General features: G+C 37.9%; 1 protein-coding gene across 5 annotated transcripts; it reads left to right on the top strand.

Moving 5' to 3' along the window:
- The first annotated feature begins 106 nt into the window (after window positions 1-106).
- Window positions 107-17,580, top strand: LOC311301324 (complement factor D-like). Of its 5 annotated transcripts, XR_014629431.1 has the most exons (7): window positions 3,243-9,288; window positions 10,836-10,930; window positions 14,661-14,720; window positions 14,837-14,941; window positions 15,097-15,174; window positions 15,254-15,762; window positions 15,870-17,580. XR_014629431.1 is itself a non-coding variant. In XM_084426330.1 (5 exons), exons 1-4 carry the CDS (start codon window positions 184-186, stop codon window positions 10,912-10,914), a joined length of 321 nt encoding a protein of 106 aa, XP_084282456.1. In that variant the 5' UTR covers window positions 107-183; the 3' UTR covers window positions 10,915-10,930; window positions 14,661-14,720. The 5 variants fall into 5 exon arrangements, 3 of the variants coding, with proteins under 3 accessions (XP_084282456.1, XP_084282457.1, XP_084282458.1); XR_014629432.1 differs by having other exon boundaries at window positions 15,254-17,578; XM_084426330.1 differs by lacking the exons at window positions 3,243-9,288; window positions 14,837-14,941; window positions 15,097-15,174; window positions 15,254-15,762; window positions 15,870-17,580 and adding exons at window positions 107-247; window positions 354-498; window positions 9,437-9,469.
- Window positions 17,581-18,262: the final 682 nt, after the last annotated feature.

Raw genomic sequence — 18,262 nt, 5'->3', positions numbered from 1 at the left:
AAAACAGATGCATCACATTGTATGCAAACACTCCCACATGTACACATCTGTTGATTCTGCTCTGACCACAAAGTAACCAAACCGTGCATTGAAGAACAGTTGTGTCCTCATTGCTCTCACACTCGACATTGTTGGATGTCTGAGGCAACACATTGACTTCTGGCTGAGAGAACAGTCGGCAAGATGGATGTTTGCAGATATCTGATTGTGTATCACTTCCTGGCGTTCACCTTTTTCAGAGTGGCAGGTAATGGTTATTTATGTGTCACGGAGTTTGATTAGAAAGTTTACAAAACAAAATCATCTGTTGGTTTTTGTTAAATCTGTAAATGCCTTTAAAATCTCCATTCCAGCTTGCTCTGAGGGGTCCATTATTGGAGGCAAAGATGTCAAAAAACCTCAGCCGTGGATGGTGTCCATTCAGATGAACCAGAGACACGTGTGTGGGGGAATCCTCATTCAGAACCAGTGGGTCTTAACTGCAGCACATTGTGAAATGTAAGGCAACCACTTTGAGCATACAAATGAACTTGCAAGTCTATGTGAAGCTTAATATAATCTTTCTTTTCTTCCTCATTTTTATAATAAAATAATTGTCCAAACTAAATATACAATTATTATTTAAAGAATGTTTATTTATTTATATTTAGCGTTTTAAATTTGTATTTTTTTTTTTTTTTATTGATCTATTTGGTCACACTTACATAAAAAAAAAATGTTAGGTACAATATACTTATTGTATTCCTGTTGTATTTCAAAACACTTTTGCAGCAATTGAGGTGGGATACAGGATTAGGGACAAGTTTCATGATATGGTTAGGTTTAAGGGTGAGTTAATACGTAAGGAAATAAGAAATTAATTGCAGCTGTAACCTTTGGCTGGAGTACTACAAATATTCCACCCAGTAAAAAGAAGTATCGATACCAAATGAATGTGTACAAAATGGTCACAATAATATGAAGGACCCTGCCGATTCATTTTTGGATTGAAAGATAGAGACGTGACTTCTTAAAACAATATAAAGTTTTATTTCACAAAAATCATCTTTTTTCCAGTAGAAAAAATCTAAAATAAATCACTTAAGAGTTTACCAATTAAATACCCACATAGTAAATAGACACCATTATAAATCCAGCTTTAACAGGAGGGAATGGTTTTACTTTATTTTGATGCATGGTCTGTTGTCCTGTTACTTTATCCTCTACAGTAAAAGACCTGGGTGTTATACTCGATTGCAACCTGTCTTTCAAAAATCATATTTCATATGTTACAAAAACCGCCTTTTTCCACCTTAGAAACATTGCTAAGCTACGTAATATGCTATCAGTTTCTGATGCAGAAAAGTTAGTTCATGCATTCATGACCTCGAGACTAGATTACTGTAATGCTTTATTAGCCGGTTGTCCTGCATCCTCAATTAACAAGCTACAGTTAGTCCAAAATGCCGCCGCTAGAGTTCTTACTAGATCAAGAAAATATGATCATATAACACCGATTTTATCATCACTGCATTGGTTACCTATAAAGTTCCGTATTAATTACAAGGTATTGCTACTGACTTATAAAGCCCTAAACGGCTTAGCTCCAGTCTATTTAACGGATCTTCTATCGCCCTATAATCCATCGCGCTCTTTAAGATCACTAAATTCAAGGCTTTTGGTCATACCTAGGATATCCAGAACCACCAAAGGAGGGAGAGCATTTTCACATTTAGCTCCAAAACTCTGGAATAGCCTTCCTGATACTGTTCGTTGCTCAGACTCGCTCTCCCAGTTTAAAACTAGATTAAAGTCGCATCTCTTCAGCCAGGCATTCATATAATATTTTTAATCTTACAGTCCAAATTACAATCCGGCCTCTAGTTAATAAACGCCAGAGGAGAACTGGCCCCCGACTGAGCCTGGGTTCTCCCAAGGTTTTTTTTTCTCCATTGGGTCACCTGATGGAGTTTTAGGACACTATTAGGTCACTTGATGGAGTTTTTCGGTTCCTTGCCACTGTTGCCTTTGGCTTGCTCAGTTGGGGGGATATTCTGGATATCTAATTTGATTTTATCAATAAATTCCACTAGAAACAAACCTTGTTGTATTATTTTAATTTAATACTGTGAAGCTGCTTTGATACAATCTGTATTGTGAAAAGCGCTATACAAATATACTTGACTTGACTTGACTTGACTTGTTGACTCTAATAATGTTGCGCCAACATGTCTACTAACTCTCACTGGAGTGTAGGTAACTGGTAGGGTTAGAATAAGTTAACATGTAGTTGCAAAGTTACTTATAGGTAGTAGAATGTCTGGGACCATCACAATAAAGAGTTAGCTTGACTTTCTTCTTGCAGACTAACACAATCGGAATGCCGGAGAAATAAAGTTCTATTAAAAAATGTATTTGCTCTTAAAAAATAAATTTAGGGTGTGTTTTATTTCGGTAACGCTTTAGATTACAGCCCGGAAAGTACTACATAATTAAGACGAATTTACAGCGTAACTTTCGGTAATTATAGTGTAGCTATGAAGTACTTCCATGTAAGTATAAGGGAACAATATGCAAAATTTGGGGAATAAAGGAGTAACAACCAGGAGAATTAAAAAATATATATATTTATACCGTAAGTATTATAGAACTAAAGGGTACTTATTCTACTATTATGATACAACAATCTTACATTTGGGAGCAATTTAGCGAGAAGATACACTGTGCACCTTTTTGCAAAAAATGTGTACCAATACAAACTGTATAGGCTTTTTAGAAATTACAGGGTACATATCTATGCATTTATACAGTTTTTTTTTTGTTTTTTTTTAATAGCAAAAGTGCAGATGTTTAAAGGAGTCATAATGTTGTTTTAACTTTGGTACCCAAATATTATAGTCTTTCAGGCACTTCTAAAAAAGAAAAGTGGAAAAAAAATCACCACAGAGCCCCTCAGACCCTTATTTCTAAAGGCATTATTGTCTCGCGAGATCTGATGCGATGTTTTGGCTGTCGTGGACGGTCATTATAATAATGCAAATGAGGGGCGCGTTGATTGGTTGCAGGAAGGAGGGGGGTTGACACCGCAGGTAACTTCAGCATCATTACAAACTGACATGGCGCAAGTTGTCAGAACCCGACCCGGCCGCGACATATGGGATTCAACCGTACATGTTTGAGCCGGACTCTGAACCAGAGCTGGAAAGGGAAGATGTAGAGTTGTTGGATGCACGTCTACATCAAGATGTCTCTGAATGGTAAAGACAATCATTTTGACTGAGACATACATTAACATCAGTTCGAGCAAAAACGTGTGTTGCTATTTTCTCCCACATAAATTTACCTTTTATTTAATGTAGATTACATTAACGGAGATGTAGTTTTTTTTTTTTAACAGCTTACAGTGGTTTTGAGATTTTTACTATCATGTGGTGTTTTTGCCTTGTTTCACGTTGTGGTTATTTAGACATTCAATATGTTTCTTCTTTAGACATGCAACGTGATGTTATACTTGCATTTAAACAGTTTTAGCCACTGAGCATGGACTCCTGATACCGTCACTACTGTAGCTGCTAGTGTAAAACAAAGTGGAAAGATGTGGCTAGCATTCGTAGAGTCCATTCCCCGTGTTTACCTCGAAGGTAACGTTACATACAATAGCCGCATTAGCAGTTAGCTGCTATTTGTTAACCACAGTAGAGCAATACAAACACAGTCTTACCTTTTCAATTTCTGGCAAGTCCCTGATGGTTGGGATGGCACCTTTTCCCAAACGGAGCTTCGAGGCCAAGTTCGCCTGATATTGCCCCAAATTTGTAAATGATTCCGGTGTAAAATGTTTAGCACACACACCTAACGATACGCCACTTGAAAGAGTTGTTGGGACAGCGTCATTAAAAATGAATTTCCTCCACTGTTCCCTGATAGTTTCGTCCGTTTTGGGTAGATAAAACACATTTGCATGTTGTTTGTGGCAGTCACCCACAGAGCATCTCAAGTGTAAGCTACAGAGGTGGGACAAAGTCATTGTTATGCAAGTCACAAGTAAGTCTCAAGTCTTTGCCCTCGAGTCCCGAGTCAAGTCGAGTCAAAGATGAGGCAAGTCCCGAGTCGAGTCAAAAGTCAAAGCCAACAAGTCTCAAGTCGAGTCCAAAGTCCTACCATTTTAGTTTCGAGTCATTTCAAGTCCTCTTACCACAGAAATAAAATTTATACAAATCATGTACGTCTGTAAGATTTGTATTTATTTAAACCTCTTTTTATACTTTGATTTATAATCAAATACAGTAAAAAACAGAAAATTTAATTTTCACAAAAAATGCTTGTATTTCAACAGCATATTGCACTAGAACAATGCACAGCATGCAGCTTCAGTCCTGTATTGTATTAACCTCATATTGCAAAACAGTTTAACTTTCAAATAGATATGGGTCGTTTTAGCCTAAACCTTTTTAAACATGTCATCAATAAAATCCTCACTCCTCAAAATTATCACTTCTGAAAAACTGGACCAACCTGATAATATAATTGGAATGCGTGTTGCAGTGCGTATGCGGTGCAAGACCAGCACGCGCAATAGTGATTTCACATATGCTGCGTTTGCAGTGCGTGATCCGCGGCTGTACCACAAATACATACTCACTATTTGTATTTCAAATCCAGAAGTTATTAGCATCTTTTATTTAAAAAAAAATTTTGTCAGCATTGCGATTCTCTTTGTACACACGTATACACTCTTTAATAGACGTATTCACGTTTAAATACAATTTAAACAACGTATTATTTAATGCATTACTCTTATATAATTATATATTAAGTTGCTCAAACAAGTGGTAAAATATTTAACCATGTAGGCCTACTTATATTAAAATCGCATAGCCTACATTTTAAATTAAAACTTAAAATTGACAAAAACAGCAGACTCATACTCTTTCTTTTGCATAATTTAAATCTTTATACAATAAATCTCGCATGTCACAAAGAACTTGTTTTTCCACCTCCACGAATGAGACGAGTGTTATGTTGCCTTGTTGAAATATGTATTTTCCCTTGATTTAGGCTACCCCGGTCTTACGTCTCAGCATTGCGATTCTCTTTGTACACATATACACTCTTTAATAGACGTATGCACGTTTAAACACAATTTAAACAACGTAGGCCTATTATTCAATGCATTACTTCTACTTATATTAAGTTCCTAAAGCAAGTGGTCAAATATTTAACCATGTAGGCTACTTATATAAAAAAACAGCCGACTCTCATGCCTTTTATTTTATATTTAAATTAATACAATACATCTTGCATGTCACAAGGAACATGTTTTTCCACCTCCACGAATGAGACGAGATTTGTTCATTATGTCGCCTTGTTGAGGTAAATTGTAGTTTTCCTTGCTTTACCCTGGTCTTAAAGTGAAAATAGTATTTAATTAAATACATTTATGGTGAGATTACTACATTTTATGTAATTAATCGCATTTATGGTGAAATTACTAAATTTTTAGGTCAATCTGTGTTCATTTTGACCACGAAACATGCGCTGTCACTTTAATTCAGCGCGTGCAGCACATGTAGGCTACAGCACCGCAGAAATAGACTCGGTGCGGAAACGATCGCGGCACTGCTGTATACGCACCGCACCTGGAACGGATCGACGGACTGCAACCGCGTGCAGTGTGAAAGCTCTAACCTGTTAACATCGGTACGGAAAAAAAAACGCACCCGCTGGCGCATACGCACTGCAAACGGAGTATGTGTTAAACGGGCGTTAGATGCTGTCGAATCAAAACAACGTGGGACTACAGTGATTGGATGTCGTGCAGGCAGCGCGCGCGCTCGCTGCATGCATAGAGGTGGTGCACATTTTTTTCACAGATGCAGATAAACTGAGAGCGGCGCGGCCATGTGGACATTTTTTCCCCCAGTTTTCATGGGAAGTAGCAAGTCTTCTCGAGTCAAAAGGCGCAAGTCCAAGTGAAGTCACGAGTCATTGATGTTAAAGTCCAAGTCGAGTTGCAAGTCTTTGTACATTTTGTCGAGTCGAGTCTGAAGTCATCAAATTCATGACTCGAGTCTGACTCGAGTCCAAGTCACATGACTCGAGTCCACACCTCTGGTAAGCTACACTCGGTTTCTCCATCTTTCTCGAGTCGACTAAACTGAATCAGAGGGGGAGAGGGGCGGGCTTCCCGCGGCATAGGTTTGCGGTGTCCATATTTGGTATATCCTCCCCCGTCTTGACGTCAAGAGGGGGAAGAAATCAAAATCTCGTTTTTTCGTGCGCGTGCACGTGGCCTATTTTACAAACCCTGAGGTAAACAAACGCTTCACTTTTAAATATCGGCTTCCCGGCCAGTGTATAATCATTATGCAATCATAACATACATTGATTCTCGTGGAAAAGTGAAATTTCTACATTATGACTCCTTTAAATTCTTAGTATTTTTCAATCTCGTAATATTCTGCAGAAGAGAGAAGTGAATCATGCTGCTTCTCTCGCGAGAAATGAATCGCAGTTTCACCCTAAACTCCTAAACTCAGGATCAAAGCCTGAGTTGACAGAGACAGTTGATGATCAACTACCATCATGGTACAGGCCCCTGCTTCACCTAGTATTTGAGACGGTCTGGGAACATAACAAAGATGCGTTTTACTGACTCTTTGTAATGTACATTCTCTTCTTGTGCCCTTCTTAGCCGCATCTACATCATATAAGCACTGACTGTTGATAACTTTTATGGTAAGATTTGGATTGGGGAGTCAGTGAACTAAAGATGCTATAATGTTGACCACTACCGAATCCCCTCCCAGACTTACCAGTTGTAGGCGCCGCCATGAGTAAGTTGCATGTCTAACAGCGATGCTCAGCTGCTTGTCTCAAAGAGGAGGGGTTGTGCTCAAAGATCCAGGTTCTGATTTCGGGGGTTAATCACCGTTGGTCCACTGGGTGTTATCCATTTATCATAAAGGTCTTTCAGTCTTGCCTGCAGCTCTTTGGGAGTCTCCGCTTGTCGTAGGGCTTTTGCCCTAAAGCGCCGCCTGTAGGTCTCCGCATTAATCTCAGACTTCACCAAGATGGCTTCCTTCATTCTGGCATAATCAAGTTGCATGGCCACATAAGCTGCTCTTGTCTTGTCTGTCAGCATTGGCACTATAGATGCAACACTCAGTCCTCAGCTGGCCTTCTACAGGCTTGAGCGATCCACGCAAAGGTTGTCAAATAGTGCTCGATGTCGTCATCTTCTTGAAGAGGTCAAATCTTTGGGCCTTGCCTGCCAATCCATTGTGGTGGAACGACTCCTTGCATAACCACAGGTGATGCCATCTCTTGATCCCCTTCTTCATTGCTCTGCCTTCTGTGGAGAACACGTGTGGGAAAGCCTGTTGTGTAAGGAAGTCGAAGGGGAGAAGACTTGCACTTCCGCACCTGCCAATGTTTGCCTCTCTCACTGCTCGATCTGCACCTTCGTCTGCAACTGATGTTGAATGTTGATGTTCTTGATGTTGTGCTTCTTTTCCTGATGAGACTCTGGTTCGCTGTGCCTGCATGAAACTCTCCAGCGTCTTTCTGAGCTGTTCCATTTTCTGTCCTGTTGGGTCTGCACAACTGGTTGCCACTGACCCTGTTCCTTCCTGGTCCGGCTTGACTCAACTATCATTCCTCTTCATCCCCTGTTCTCTGAATCGTTTGGGTGCATATAGCGCTCTCCTGAAGCTTTACACTGCACTGGACAAGACCGCGGTCACTGTGTGTCATAACGTGTCTCGTGGAGATCAAGAGGAGGTGGAAGATCAGGACTCAGATATCATCCCAAGAGGATATTTATTAAATTCCATATATTTAAGCTGAATATTACATACACATGTGAATTTTGTTGACTGTGAAAAAATAATAATTTAGCATCTCTTTTATCATTGTATTTAAGATTATTTTGGAAGTATAGATCTCTATGTTAAAATCGAAATTTAGGGTATATGATAGAAATGTGTGCATCAATGTGTGCAAAGTAAAGAACAATAAATTATGCAATTATTTATTTTATTAGGAAAATTAACCATATGCTATATATAGAACAATTTGGGCTCTTAATGAACCAGATTTCTTATATTTTATAAATGACTTCCAATTATACATAAACCTTTTGGATAAAGGTAAAGTAAAAACAAAAGTGCTGAAAAGCTGTAGTTTTTAAAGCACTGAAATGTAACTTTTTATATTTTTCATCAGTTTCAACCTTTTTGGCTCAACTAGTTCATTATTAGTCTGTATCCTACATAATAATTATAAATCAATAATGACGTCACCAAGAGAAGTCTGTATTTATTCAATTAACCGGAAAGAATAGCCTACTATATTATAATTTTAATGTTTTTTATATGTAATGTAGATATATAAAATGTAGATATATAAAATAAAATCCCAATGTAGATATATAAAATATATAGATATATAGTCAGACTGACTATAGGTCAGTCTGTATTTATTTGTAACCGTAGGCTATAGCTGAGATTTGAGAAAGCATCTGGATTTTTCAAACATGTGACCAAACCGGACCAAGCATGCAACATTTTATGGCCAACTTTAGGCTAATGTAACTGAGTGTCAATATGTTAAATTATTGTAAATGGGGACAGCGCCATGTGGCGAGTCATGGCATTTAGAGAGCACCCTTTTACAGTCTGTAGGTTTGAAAGCACTGAAATGTATGCAACTTTTTTAATTTTTCATCAGTTTCAACCTTTTTGCCTTCACTTCATTATTAATAGTCTATCCTGCATAATACTTATAAATCAATGAGCAAAGTGATGTTTAAAATAGTTTATATGAAGTATGACGTCACCAAGAGGAGAAGTCTTTGAGTATTTAGTCAATTAACTGGAAAGAATACTATATTAAAAATTAAATTTTTGCTAAATCCCATTTATATAAATGTAAGTAGAGTAAAACACAACCTTTGTTTTTGGTTCTTGGTTCTTGGCTGTATGTTTTTTTCTATTTGTATATGTTGTAGTTATGACTGTACATTGACTTTGTTTGTTGAAGTTCAATAAAAATATAATAATATTTTTTATAATATATTCATATTAATAATATTTTTTCCAGACCAAGCATGCGACATTTTACGGCCAACTTTAGGATGTGTCAACCAGGTGTCAACATGTTAAATTATTGTAAATGGGGACAGCGCCATCTATCTGGCGAGTGGAATAGGGATTATAGGGGATCTCCCAATAGGGGATCTCCGTTTATATAGCCTACTGTCTATGGGGATCTCCCCACATTCAGAGTTGAAGAAAAGTGCGCCTGTGGGTAAGTCATGCTCGTAGCAGTCTATGAAATATCTGTTAAAATTGTTCAAAGCACATAAATAACTGCTTTATTGTGAATGTACAATGAACGTTATGAATCTCTTGATGCGTGTTTGGAGTCGAATGTAACGGGTTTTTTTCCTGCATAGGGAATCGAGGCTGATAATCTGCTGGTCGGACTGGCAAGTATTAAAAAATAAAATTCCAATTAATTGTGGGTGATTCAGAGTATGTTGATTTTAATAAAGACACGGAACTCTAATTTCACGGGGGAAAAAAAAGTTAAAAACGCCTTTGACGAACATCACTGGTTTAGGCTAACGTTATACTTTCGTTTTTAATACAGGGTTATCCAGTTCGTGAACGAATTGTTCTTTTTAACCGATTCTTTTTAGTGAACTGGTCGAACTATAGTTCACCAATTTGGACTGAACCGATCTGAAGATTTCCCGTCTCGAGGCGCTGATCCACAGTTTCTAGAGTTGGCGTTACTTAGCCTACATTAGTTTCGGTTTTCCCATTTATACAATGTATAAATACATTTTATATCTAAGTTGCATATTAGGCTAATGTGTATTTGGGGCAACATTATGAAAAGAGAAGCCTAATAATGAGAGTAGTAATTGGAAGAATTTTCATAATATCTAATATTTTATAGGAATATCGATGTATAATTTCTTTCCCTATTCACTCGTGTCTCCAAATGCCTGATAAACATGATTTAAGTCCTGATGTCTCTACACTGTACATGTATGAAATTGATGTCTTTTTTCATAACAGCAAGTCATATTTAGATTTGAAACCCCATAACATTTCCTGAGAAATGTCAAAAATTTGACATATTTATGACAAACAATTCAAAAATGATAATTACAAAAATATTATCAGATTTCCATAATGAGTGTGAAACTTGATCTCTAAATTAATGTCATTTATTTTTAAAGGACAGGCAGTTTTCACTGTGAAAATTCCAAACATTTGCAATCTCTGAATGTGCTCTTTATATGATGTGATATGAATGATGTCAGAGAAATTCACAAAAAAAAAGTCTATTTCTGTGTCCCAGGAGGATATTGCTTTATAAATGAACAGCTTTAACTAAAAATATACACAAGCTTAACAGAAATGATTCTGATAAGAGTGTTTTCCAATAATGATGTAATGAAACCGTGATCATTTAAGTCTGAAGGGAGTAAAGCCAGTGTTTAGGCTTTAAGGAAATGTAATTTTGTCAAAGAAAAACTTTTATTTTAAATAAATGTTCATTTAAAGCCTACTTCAGTGTGATATGCTAGCATGTTTAACACTGAGAATTATAATAATTGTAATATGATGATCAGGATATCTTCTAAATCAGAGAATATCATGGGTTTGTATGATTGACTCGGGTGACGTTAGAGCTGATCCGCACAAGCCCATTCACAGACTTCTGTGTTCAGTTTGCACACTGATCATGGGTTATTTCTGCTATTTCATGTTGAGTTATTACGACTTTTATTATGAGGCCTGATCATAATTCCTTTGTGTGTTATCTTGTGTTTTATGTAGGATGGATCTATTTCCATCTATTGTGCAGCATTACACGAGCCACACATTTGAACACACCGCCCCAACAAGACAGTCATAAGGATTAATTTACCAGGGTAAAGTATTGTTCAAACTTCACAAACACCATAAACGGCATTAATGAAAGTGTTTTAATACAGAAGAAAAGGAAAAATTTCCTTAAAGGAACACTTCGACTTTTTGGGACATTAGCTTATTCACCGTATCCCTCAGAGTAAGATAAGTCCATACATACCTTTTTCATCTCCGTGCGTGTTTTAAGTCTGTTTGACACACCCACCGCTAGCCTAGCTTAGCACAAAGACTGGATGTAAATGGCTACAGCTAGCATACTAATCCCAATAAGTAACAAAATAACGCCAACATTTTCCTATTTACATGTTGTGATTTGTATAGTCACAGTGTGTACAAATAACAAGGTCATATGAGACAGCCATTTTTTAAACGTTTAAATACTGGGAACTATTTTCTCAGAAGGCGAAGCACTGCTACTTGGGCGGAGTGATTAGCGCAGCACCCTAGAAGCGCCGTGGTGAGGAGTAGAGAGTTCGCTCAGAGTTGGAGTAATAGAGTCAGCAATTACTAGATAGTAAATGCAAAGTTTACAATCATGGGTGTTCGCTGTATTGTAAAGAGCTGCGACAATAAACAGCTGACTTGATGAATGGCTACTTGCTCTGGATATAGATCCAAACACACCTGTAGACATCATCAAGGACTATCGCGTTTGCTAAGAACATTTCACTGAGGACGACTATTTTGAAAAAATGGAATTTGCCACACAGAGCATGAAACGTGTGCTGAAGGATAACGTTACGGCCATCCCATCGATAGTAAAGACAGGACAAAGTGGATCACCTGCGGCTGCGGTAAAGTGTTCCGTTATGTTTTTAGATGACTAGCCTACTATTACAGTGCCATTAGCTAACGTTAACGTTAGATGTAATGTAACCTTCGTGACACTATTACATGAATAGGGTGCTCACTACTATTACAGTTGTTCCCGGGCTCCATGTATCCCCTGTAATGTTAGTATTGTGTTGTCACAAACGCGCTCTATCGCCCCAGTAACAAATAAGCGGCGCTAAAGGTAACTTACAGGACTGAAGCGTTCAACTTGCTAATGAATTGGAGGGGGTATGGGCAGTTTTCATTTTTGAGAAACAGTGACCTTGTTTGTGAAATAGTAGGCTACTCCCGTTCTGATTCTCCCCTCGACCTCAGTCTGTTCGGCATCTTGTCTATCAGCTTCCAAAGTTTGTAACTCCTCGTCTGTGTATTCTGGCTCAAAACTATATGTTTCTAGCCTGGCTAACGTCAGACCACTTTCTCTTTGAGACGTGGTCTGGGAACTACATGTTCATTTTCTCGTATTTGAGGCGTGGTTTACGAATGCCCAGAGCCGTTTATTGGGCGCTACAAATGTCTATCAAATGCGCCTGTACGTAGCTCATAGCCAATCGTTTCAATTATACCAGATGACGTATGTAGAGTGACAGATATTCAACGAAGAAGACGACGATGGGTCAGAGATTTTTGTGTACACCAGAGTCCTGCACGGGTCCGATTTTGTAAATCCGCACCCGCCCGTACCCGCAGTGCTTAAAACAGCACCCGACCAGTTTCCCAACAGCAGCACTAATTAAAATCTGCACCCGACCCGCTTAAAATAGAACCGACACCCGACCCGCACCCGAAATAAAATCAGTTTAGACTATGACATTATAGACACACTTACAAAAATGTTTATTGCCAGGTCATACAGAAGTTATTACATGACAATTAACACAAGGACAACTTCAGCCGAAGCTATCAAAAGGCCGGTACAGGAAGAACATGGATAACGTTACCACAAAACTGAGTAGCCTAATAACAGACGTGGCTACAACACTATATCTGCCACGCTATTTCGTCTAGCCTACATCTGACAATTCTGGGCTCAAACACGCCCTGCACACCACACATACTTAACAGTGTTAAATATGAAAAATACTGTTCGATAGAACTGCTTTGTTACCACAGTTTCTGCGTGCTTCCTCAGGGATGAAGTTCCACATTTGCGGCTATCCAACACGAAAATGTTTGCAGCAAAGCCTTTCACAATATTTTCTTCAGATAACTCCTAATTTCTCCCACACACTGGACTTGATTTTTGATGACGTATTGTCGACAACTTTACAATCTCCACTAGCTATTCTTTTCTTCAACTCCTCAGCATCCATCTCGACGACTGCAAGCAGATCGCGCGCGCGCAGTTATGATGAATTTTTAAAAGTGAAAGTAGCCTAGGTAACGTTATAGATCCTGGGAGGGCGTGGTAAATAATAAACTGATGTGGATTTTAAATTATTTTATCAACTTGAAATACAGGCATATTTTTGTAGATGTGTTCCTAAAAATATGCATATATTTTTACGTCTGTCATGTTGGAGCCATAGATATAAACAAACTGCTTCGGTGTGTCGCATAGATGTCGTCATCGTCTTGCTGCTCCCTCCCCGTTCTGTGATTGGTTCCCTAGCTGAGGGGAAAATCTGATCCATGGTATCCAGACTGCCTAGCAGCGTGAATAAAATCGCGCTGCGCTCAAGGCAGCATGGGGAAACCCAGGCTAATATGTTTCTGGATCTTGGTTTGATACCAAATAAAAATCCTCTGACAATTCCTCAAAGTCAGCCATGATCACGAATCACGTTCGCTACTAGCTAGTTAGTCACGTTGGTTTTGTTGACGGAACGGCGCTTCTCGAGTGCTGCGCTAATCACTCCGCCCAAGTAGCAGTGCTTCGCCTTCTGAGAAAATAGTTCCCAGTATTTAAATGTTTAAAAAATTTCTGTCTCATATGACCTTGTTATTTGTACACACTGTGACTATACAAATCACAACATGTAAATAGGAAAATGTTGGCGTTATTTTGTCACTTATTGGGATTAGCATGCTAGCTGTAGCCATTTACATCCAGTCTTTGTGCTAAGCTAGGCTAGCGGTGGGTGTGTCAAACAGACTTAAAACACGCACAGAGATGAAAAAGGTATGTATGGACTTATCTTACTCTGAGGGATACGGTGAATAAGCTAATGTCCCAAAAAGTCGGCGTGTTCCTTTAACATGGTAAACTTATAATTCAATTCAATTCAATTCAAATTTATTTGTATAGCGCTTTTCACAATACATATTGTTTCAAAGCAGCTTTACAGAAAGTGCATTTCAGAAATGTACATAGAGAAATACAGTTAGTTAATCATGTATTGATTTAGGGCATAAACATATCGCCAGCGTCGAGTCGTCTCTTCATGGGCGTCGAGTCGTCTCTTCACGGGCGGCGAGCTAAACCATTTAGGGCTTTATAGGTCATTAGTAATACTTTGTAATTGATACGGAACTTTATAGGTAACCAGTGTAGAGACGATAGAATTGGTGTTATATGATCATATTTTCTTGATCTAGTAAGAACTCTAGCGGCTGCATTTTGCACTAACTGTAGCTTGTTTATTGAGGATGCAGGACAACCAGCTAATAAAGCATTACAGTAATCTAGTCTCGAGGTCATGAATGCATGAACTAACTTTTCTGCATCAGAAACTGACTGCATGTTACGTAGCTTAGCAATGTTTATAAGGTGGAAAAAATGACTGCAGTGTTTCTGTTCTCGGTGAACCCAGAGCTAACAAACTAATCAATCATACTATAAATTAGCATAATAAGTGCTACAAAATAGTGTTACGTCTTTTATGATAAGCCAAGATAAAATATCTGTGTGTATTCAGTGAAACCTGTAGAACCGACTGTGTGTTTTCTTATTATCAGTTTCATGAAGAGCAAAGACAGCTTCACACACTGAGATCATGGGTAATACACCCTCTAAAGGTAGGTCAATGCGTCTGTGTGATTTATTTATTTATACAATAAAATAATATGATTAGACACCATTATGGAACAATATAAATAAGATGAGAATAATGGTGATTTCTTCATTCCACAAGATGATAAACAGATCGAGAAAAAGGAAGAAGATGAACAGGAACAGGAACAAGGAAGATCACATCTTAGACGTGCTCTAAGATTTTTTCAGAGAAATCCTCCTGACAGTGAGTATGTTTGCACTGTGATCATGGGTGCGCTACACCTTCATGCAATACTGCAACATTTTCTGTGAATGTTTTTTTATAAAAAAAATTATTTGACACTATAATGGAATAATATTAATAAGATGAGAATCATGGTGATTTCTTCATTCCACAAGATGAAGAGGAGATTGTGACAAGGGAAGTACGTACGGTCAGGCGGAGACGTGGAAGTTATGGGTTAATTCCTCCTAACAGTGAGTATTTCTCCACTAAACCTAAAGCTGCTCTCACAATTACTGAAGCACTGATTAATGGTGTTATTTTCTTTTACAGTGAGAAATGACAACAGCATCGATCCCCACAGATTATTACTGATATTTATGATAGTTGGAGCACTTATTGGTTCAGTTGCTGGAGCTCAAGCTGGAGTTTTAGGATCTTGCCTGGGATTAGTCTGCGGTGCTGTTGTAGGGTTTATACTTGCTAAATTGTTCAATCTATAAGTCATGACAACATTACTTCAGACCTGCGTGCCATCCAGCAACTTGCGTTCTTTAAGTGAACAGTGCCTTGTGTTGCCATCCCAAAGAGTCACAAAATCACTTTCACAGACCTTCACCTGGACTGTTCAGAGCTGGTGGGAAGTCTTTAGCCTGACGAATCTCTTTTTCAATCAGTTGACACAATAAAATAGCCTGACGTCGTCATATTCAGATTCTAGACAGAGTGTGAGTCTGATCTGCTCCACTGGGCTGTGATTATGGGGTCAGTTTCAACCTAACCAGGAAAGAAAATGCCTCTGCACTCAATTGGATAGACCTACAACCAATCAGAGCAACGGAGTAAGTGACGTATGTTCTTCATTCATCTTTCCGATCAACAAATGCCTTGATCTGGGTTCTCTGTTCCTCTTTTCAAATCAATGCGCTGTCGATATCTTCTATAACAGACGCGATGGTGGAATCTACACATCTCAATTCTCCAGCCATCTTTGTTGTAAACAAATTCAACCTGAGCGCTCTTTGGTGATTATGTTACTGTTGATCATCTGTCCATCATCGTATAAAGCCCGCCCTGACAATTTGATTGGTCCGAACAGCTCTGGTTCGAGCACAGTTGCTTCACAACAGATCAAGTCCAGACCGAACTCCCGACCTCAAATGTTGTGCCAGAATGACTATAATGTTATATTAAAATGTTAATGTTGAAAAATTTGGGATGCACTAGGCTATGTTTCAGCCGCATATATGCCCATTGGAAATGAACGCATTTCAGTACAATGCAAATACATTAAAGAACCATATATGTGTCCTACTGAGCATGAACGTGTTTCATGGAGCAGAAAATATGATGACTAGTTGCCTATAAGCATTATATGTGCAGGTGCGATGGATCGCGTACAAACCATTAGGGTGTCGGAATGGTATATGTTTACACACTGAAAAATAATTACTCCAGTAAAGTATAGATAACCAAAATGTCTACTTAAGAAAGGTAACAAAATATTTGTACTTCATTACTTGACACCTTTAGTTGGAGGCGGGGTTAGGGGTTAGGGTTTGTGGTGATGTCAGTAACCCGGGAGGAATGTGGTGTAGTCTCTACCAGCCGTTTGTTGTAGTCCTTAAAAAGCGATTTCTGTAAAAGCAAATATCTCCCTTTGCTTTGAACTTTGAGTGTTGTAACTTTGTAGATGTTGTTTATGCTCAAACAGCAACATTACACACTAACTAAAGTTAGAAAAGTAACTTTAGCTTTAAAGTAGGCTATACTGAAATGCTGAATATCTGTCATTAATGTTTAGAAATATCTGTCACTGAGATGATCAGCAGTGTTAGTATCAGTGACACTGACCTTCATTCATAAAAAGATGCCATTACAACAGATTGAAAATATACTGTCTTCTTTCTATACTAAGTTGTTTCTATGTTAATTGTTCAATTAAAAACTGTTTTTAATTGCAATTTAATTCCAGAAAAATGTGTGATTTAATTAGTTGTTATTTTTTATCGATTGACAGCTCTAGTTTTTAAGTGAAACTCTATTTGAGAATGTGCATTGTGCAGTGTTCAGGGTAATGCGTTACGACTAGTAAAGTAATGCATTACTTTTAAATACAAAACAAAATATCTGAGTTACTTTTTCAAGCAAGGAAGCCCAGCCCAGACGAGATGAAGTTACACTGAAGTATTATATCAGTATGTTGGGTTACTCTTAAAAGTAACTTTCTCCAACACTGGCTTTGTGTAGGCCTATAAACATGTATTTTTTAATGAACTTTTAATTTACGTTTTCCTTGTATGTTGTTTTCAAATTGTCTGTGAAGTATATTACTCATTTCATGTGTTTTTTAAATAACATGTTTGTTTAAATATGTTTCTCATGTGTTATGATGCAAAATACTGTAAATAAATGTAAATACATTAGGCCTGTTTACAGGACTAAAATCATTTTTGCTTGTTTAGGATTTCATGTAGCCTATAGGATACCAAGTATAAACTAGCAGATACAGATAAGGTTTTGGGAAATATATTGACATTTAGGCTAATGGTATTTTATTGCAGTTTGATGGTAAATCATTCATCAGACACGTGTCATAAACAATGTAATTTCTGGATCTAATTGCTACAATCTAAAGAGTTCATGCATGGAACTAAATCCATTAGATTCACTGTCATTATTACATTCTCTTCTGTTGATTCCCTTTTGTTTGTGCATTCGTCCTTTATGCATTTATTAAATGTAAACTATTTAAATATTGTACTATGAATAGGTTAAAGTGCTTTGTAGTGAGGTTCAGTTTTGGGCCGCACAGCGCCTCTAGTGGCCACCGGAAATACAAGCGCTGTGTCCCGGAAACACGCGAGGCAGAAACTGCTAGTGGCGCGAAATCTCTGGACATTCGTGGGTGAGTTAAACTTTTACTGTAACAGTTTACACATAATTAACTGGTTTTTACTATATGTGAGCAGTTGCAGCAGCCTCCTGCCTTATGACAGACTAAACTGCATCTTAAACTCTTTTAAATGATGTTTCTAAATCTCATAAGTCATGACTGCACATATAAAAATACAGAAGGATGAAATAAAGTTTCAGGAGTGTTTTGATATGTTAATAGCCTTTCTTTGTTTTATTTTATATAGACTGCACTGCAGTCTGACTCGGTGAATTTTGACAGTAAAAAATTATATTCCGTGTTATTTCTAAAGTAATATGCGCTAACAAAATTAGTGACTGCACACCTTTGTCTTTTGCACACTCTATCATCTTTACTCGTATTTACTGTTGCACTTCATGTTGTCAATGGTGACCAGTTATAGGGACTAAAAATAAAATTCCTCT

This window comes from Rutilus rutilus, assembly GCF_951802725.1.
Source record: "Rutilus rutilus genome assembly, chromosome: 12".
Taxonomy (NCBI): Eukaryota; Metazoa; Chordata; class Actinopteri; order Cypriniformes; family Leuciscidae; genus Rutilus; species Rutilus rutilus.
Note: the sequence above shows the minus strand (reverse complement) of the source record. Positions and strands in the feature narration are given on the sequence as shown.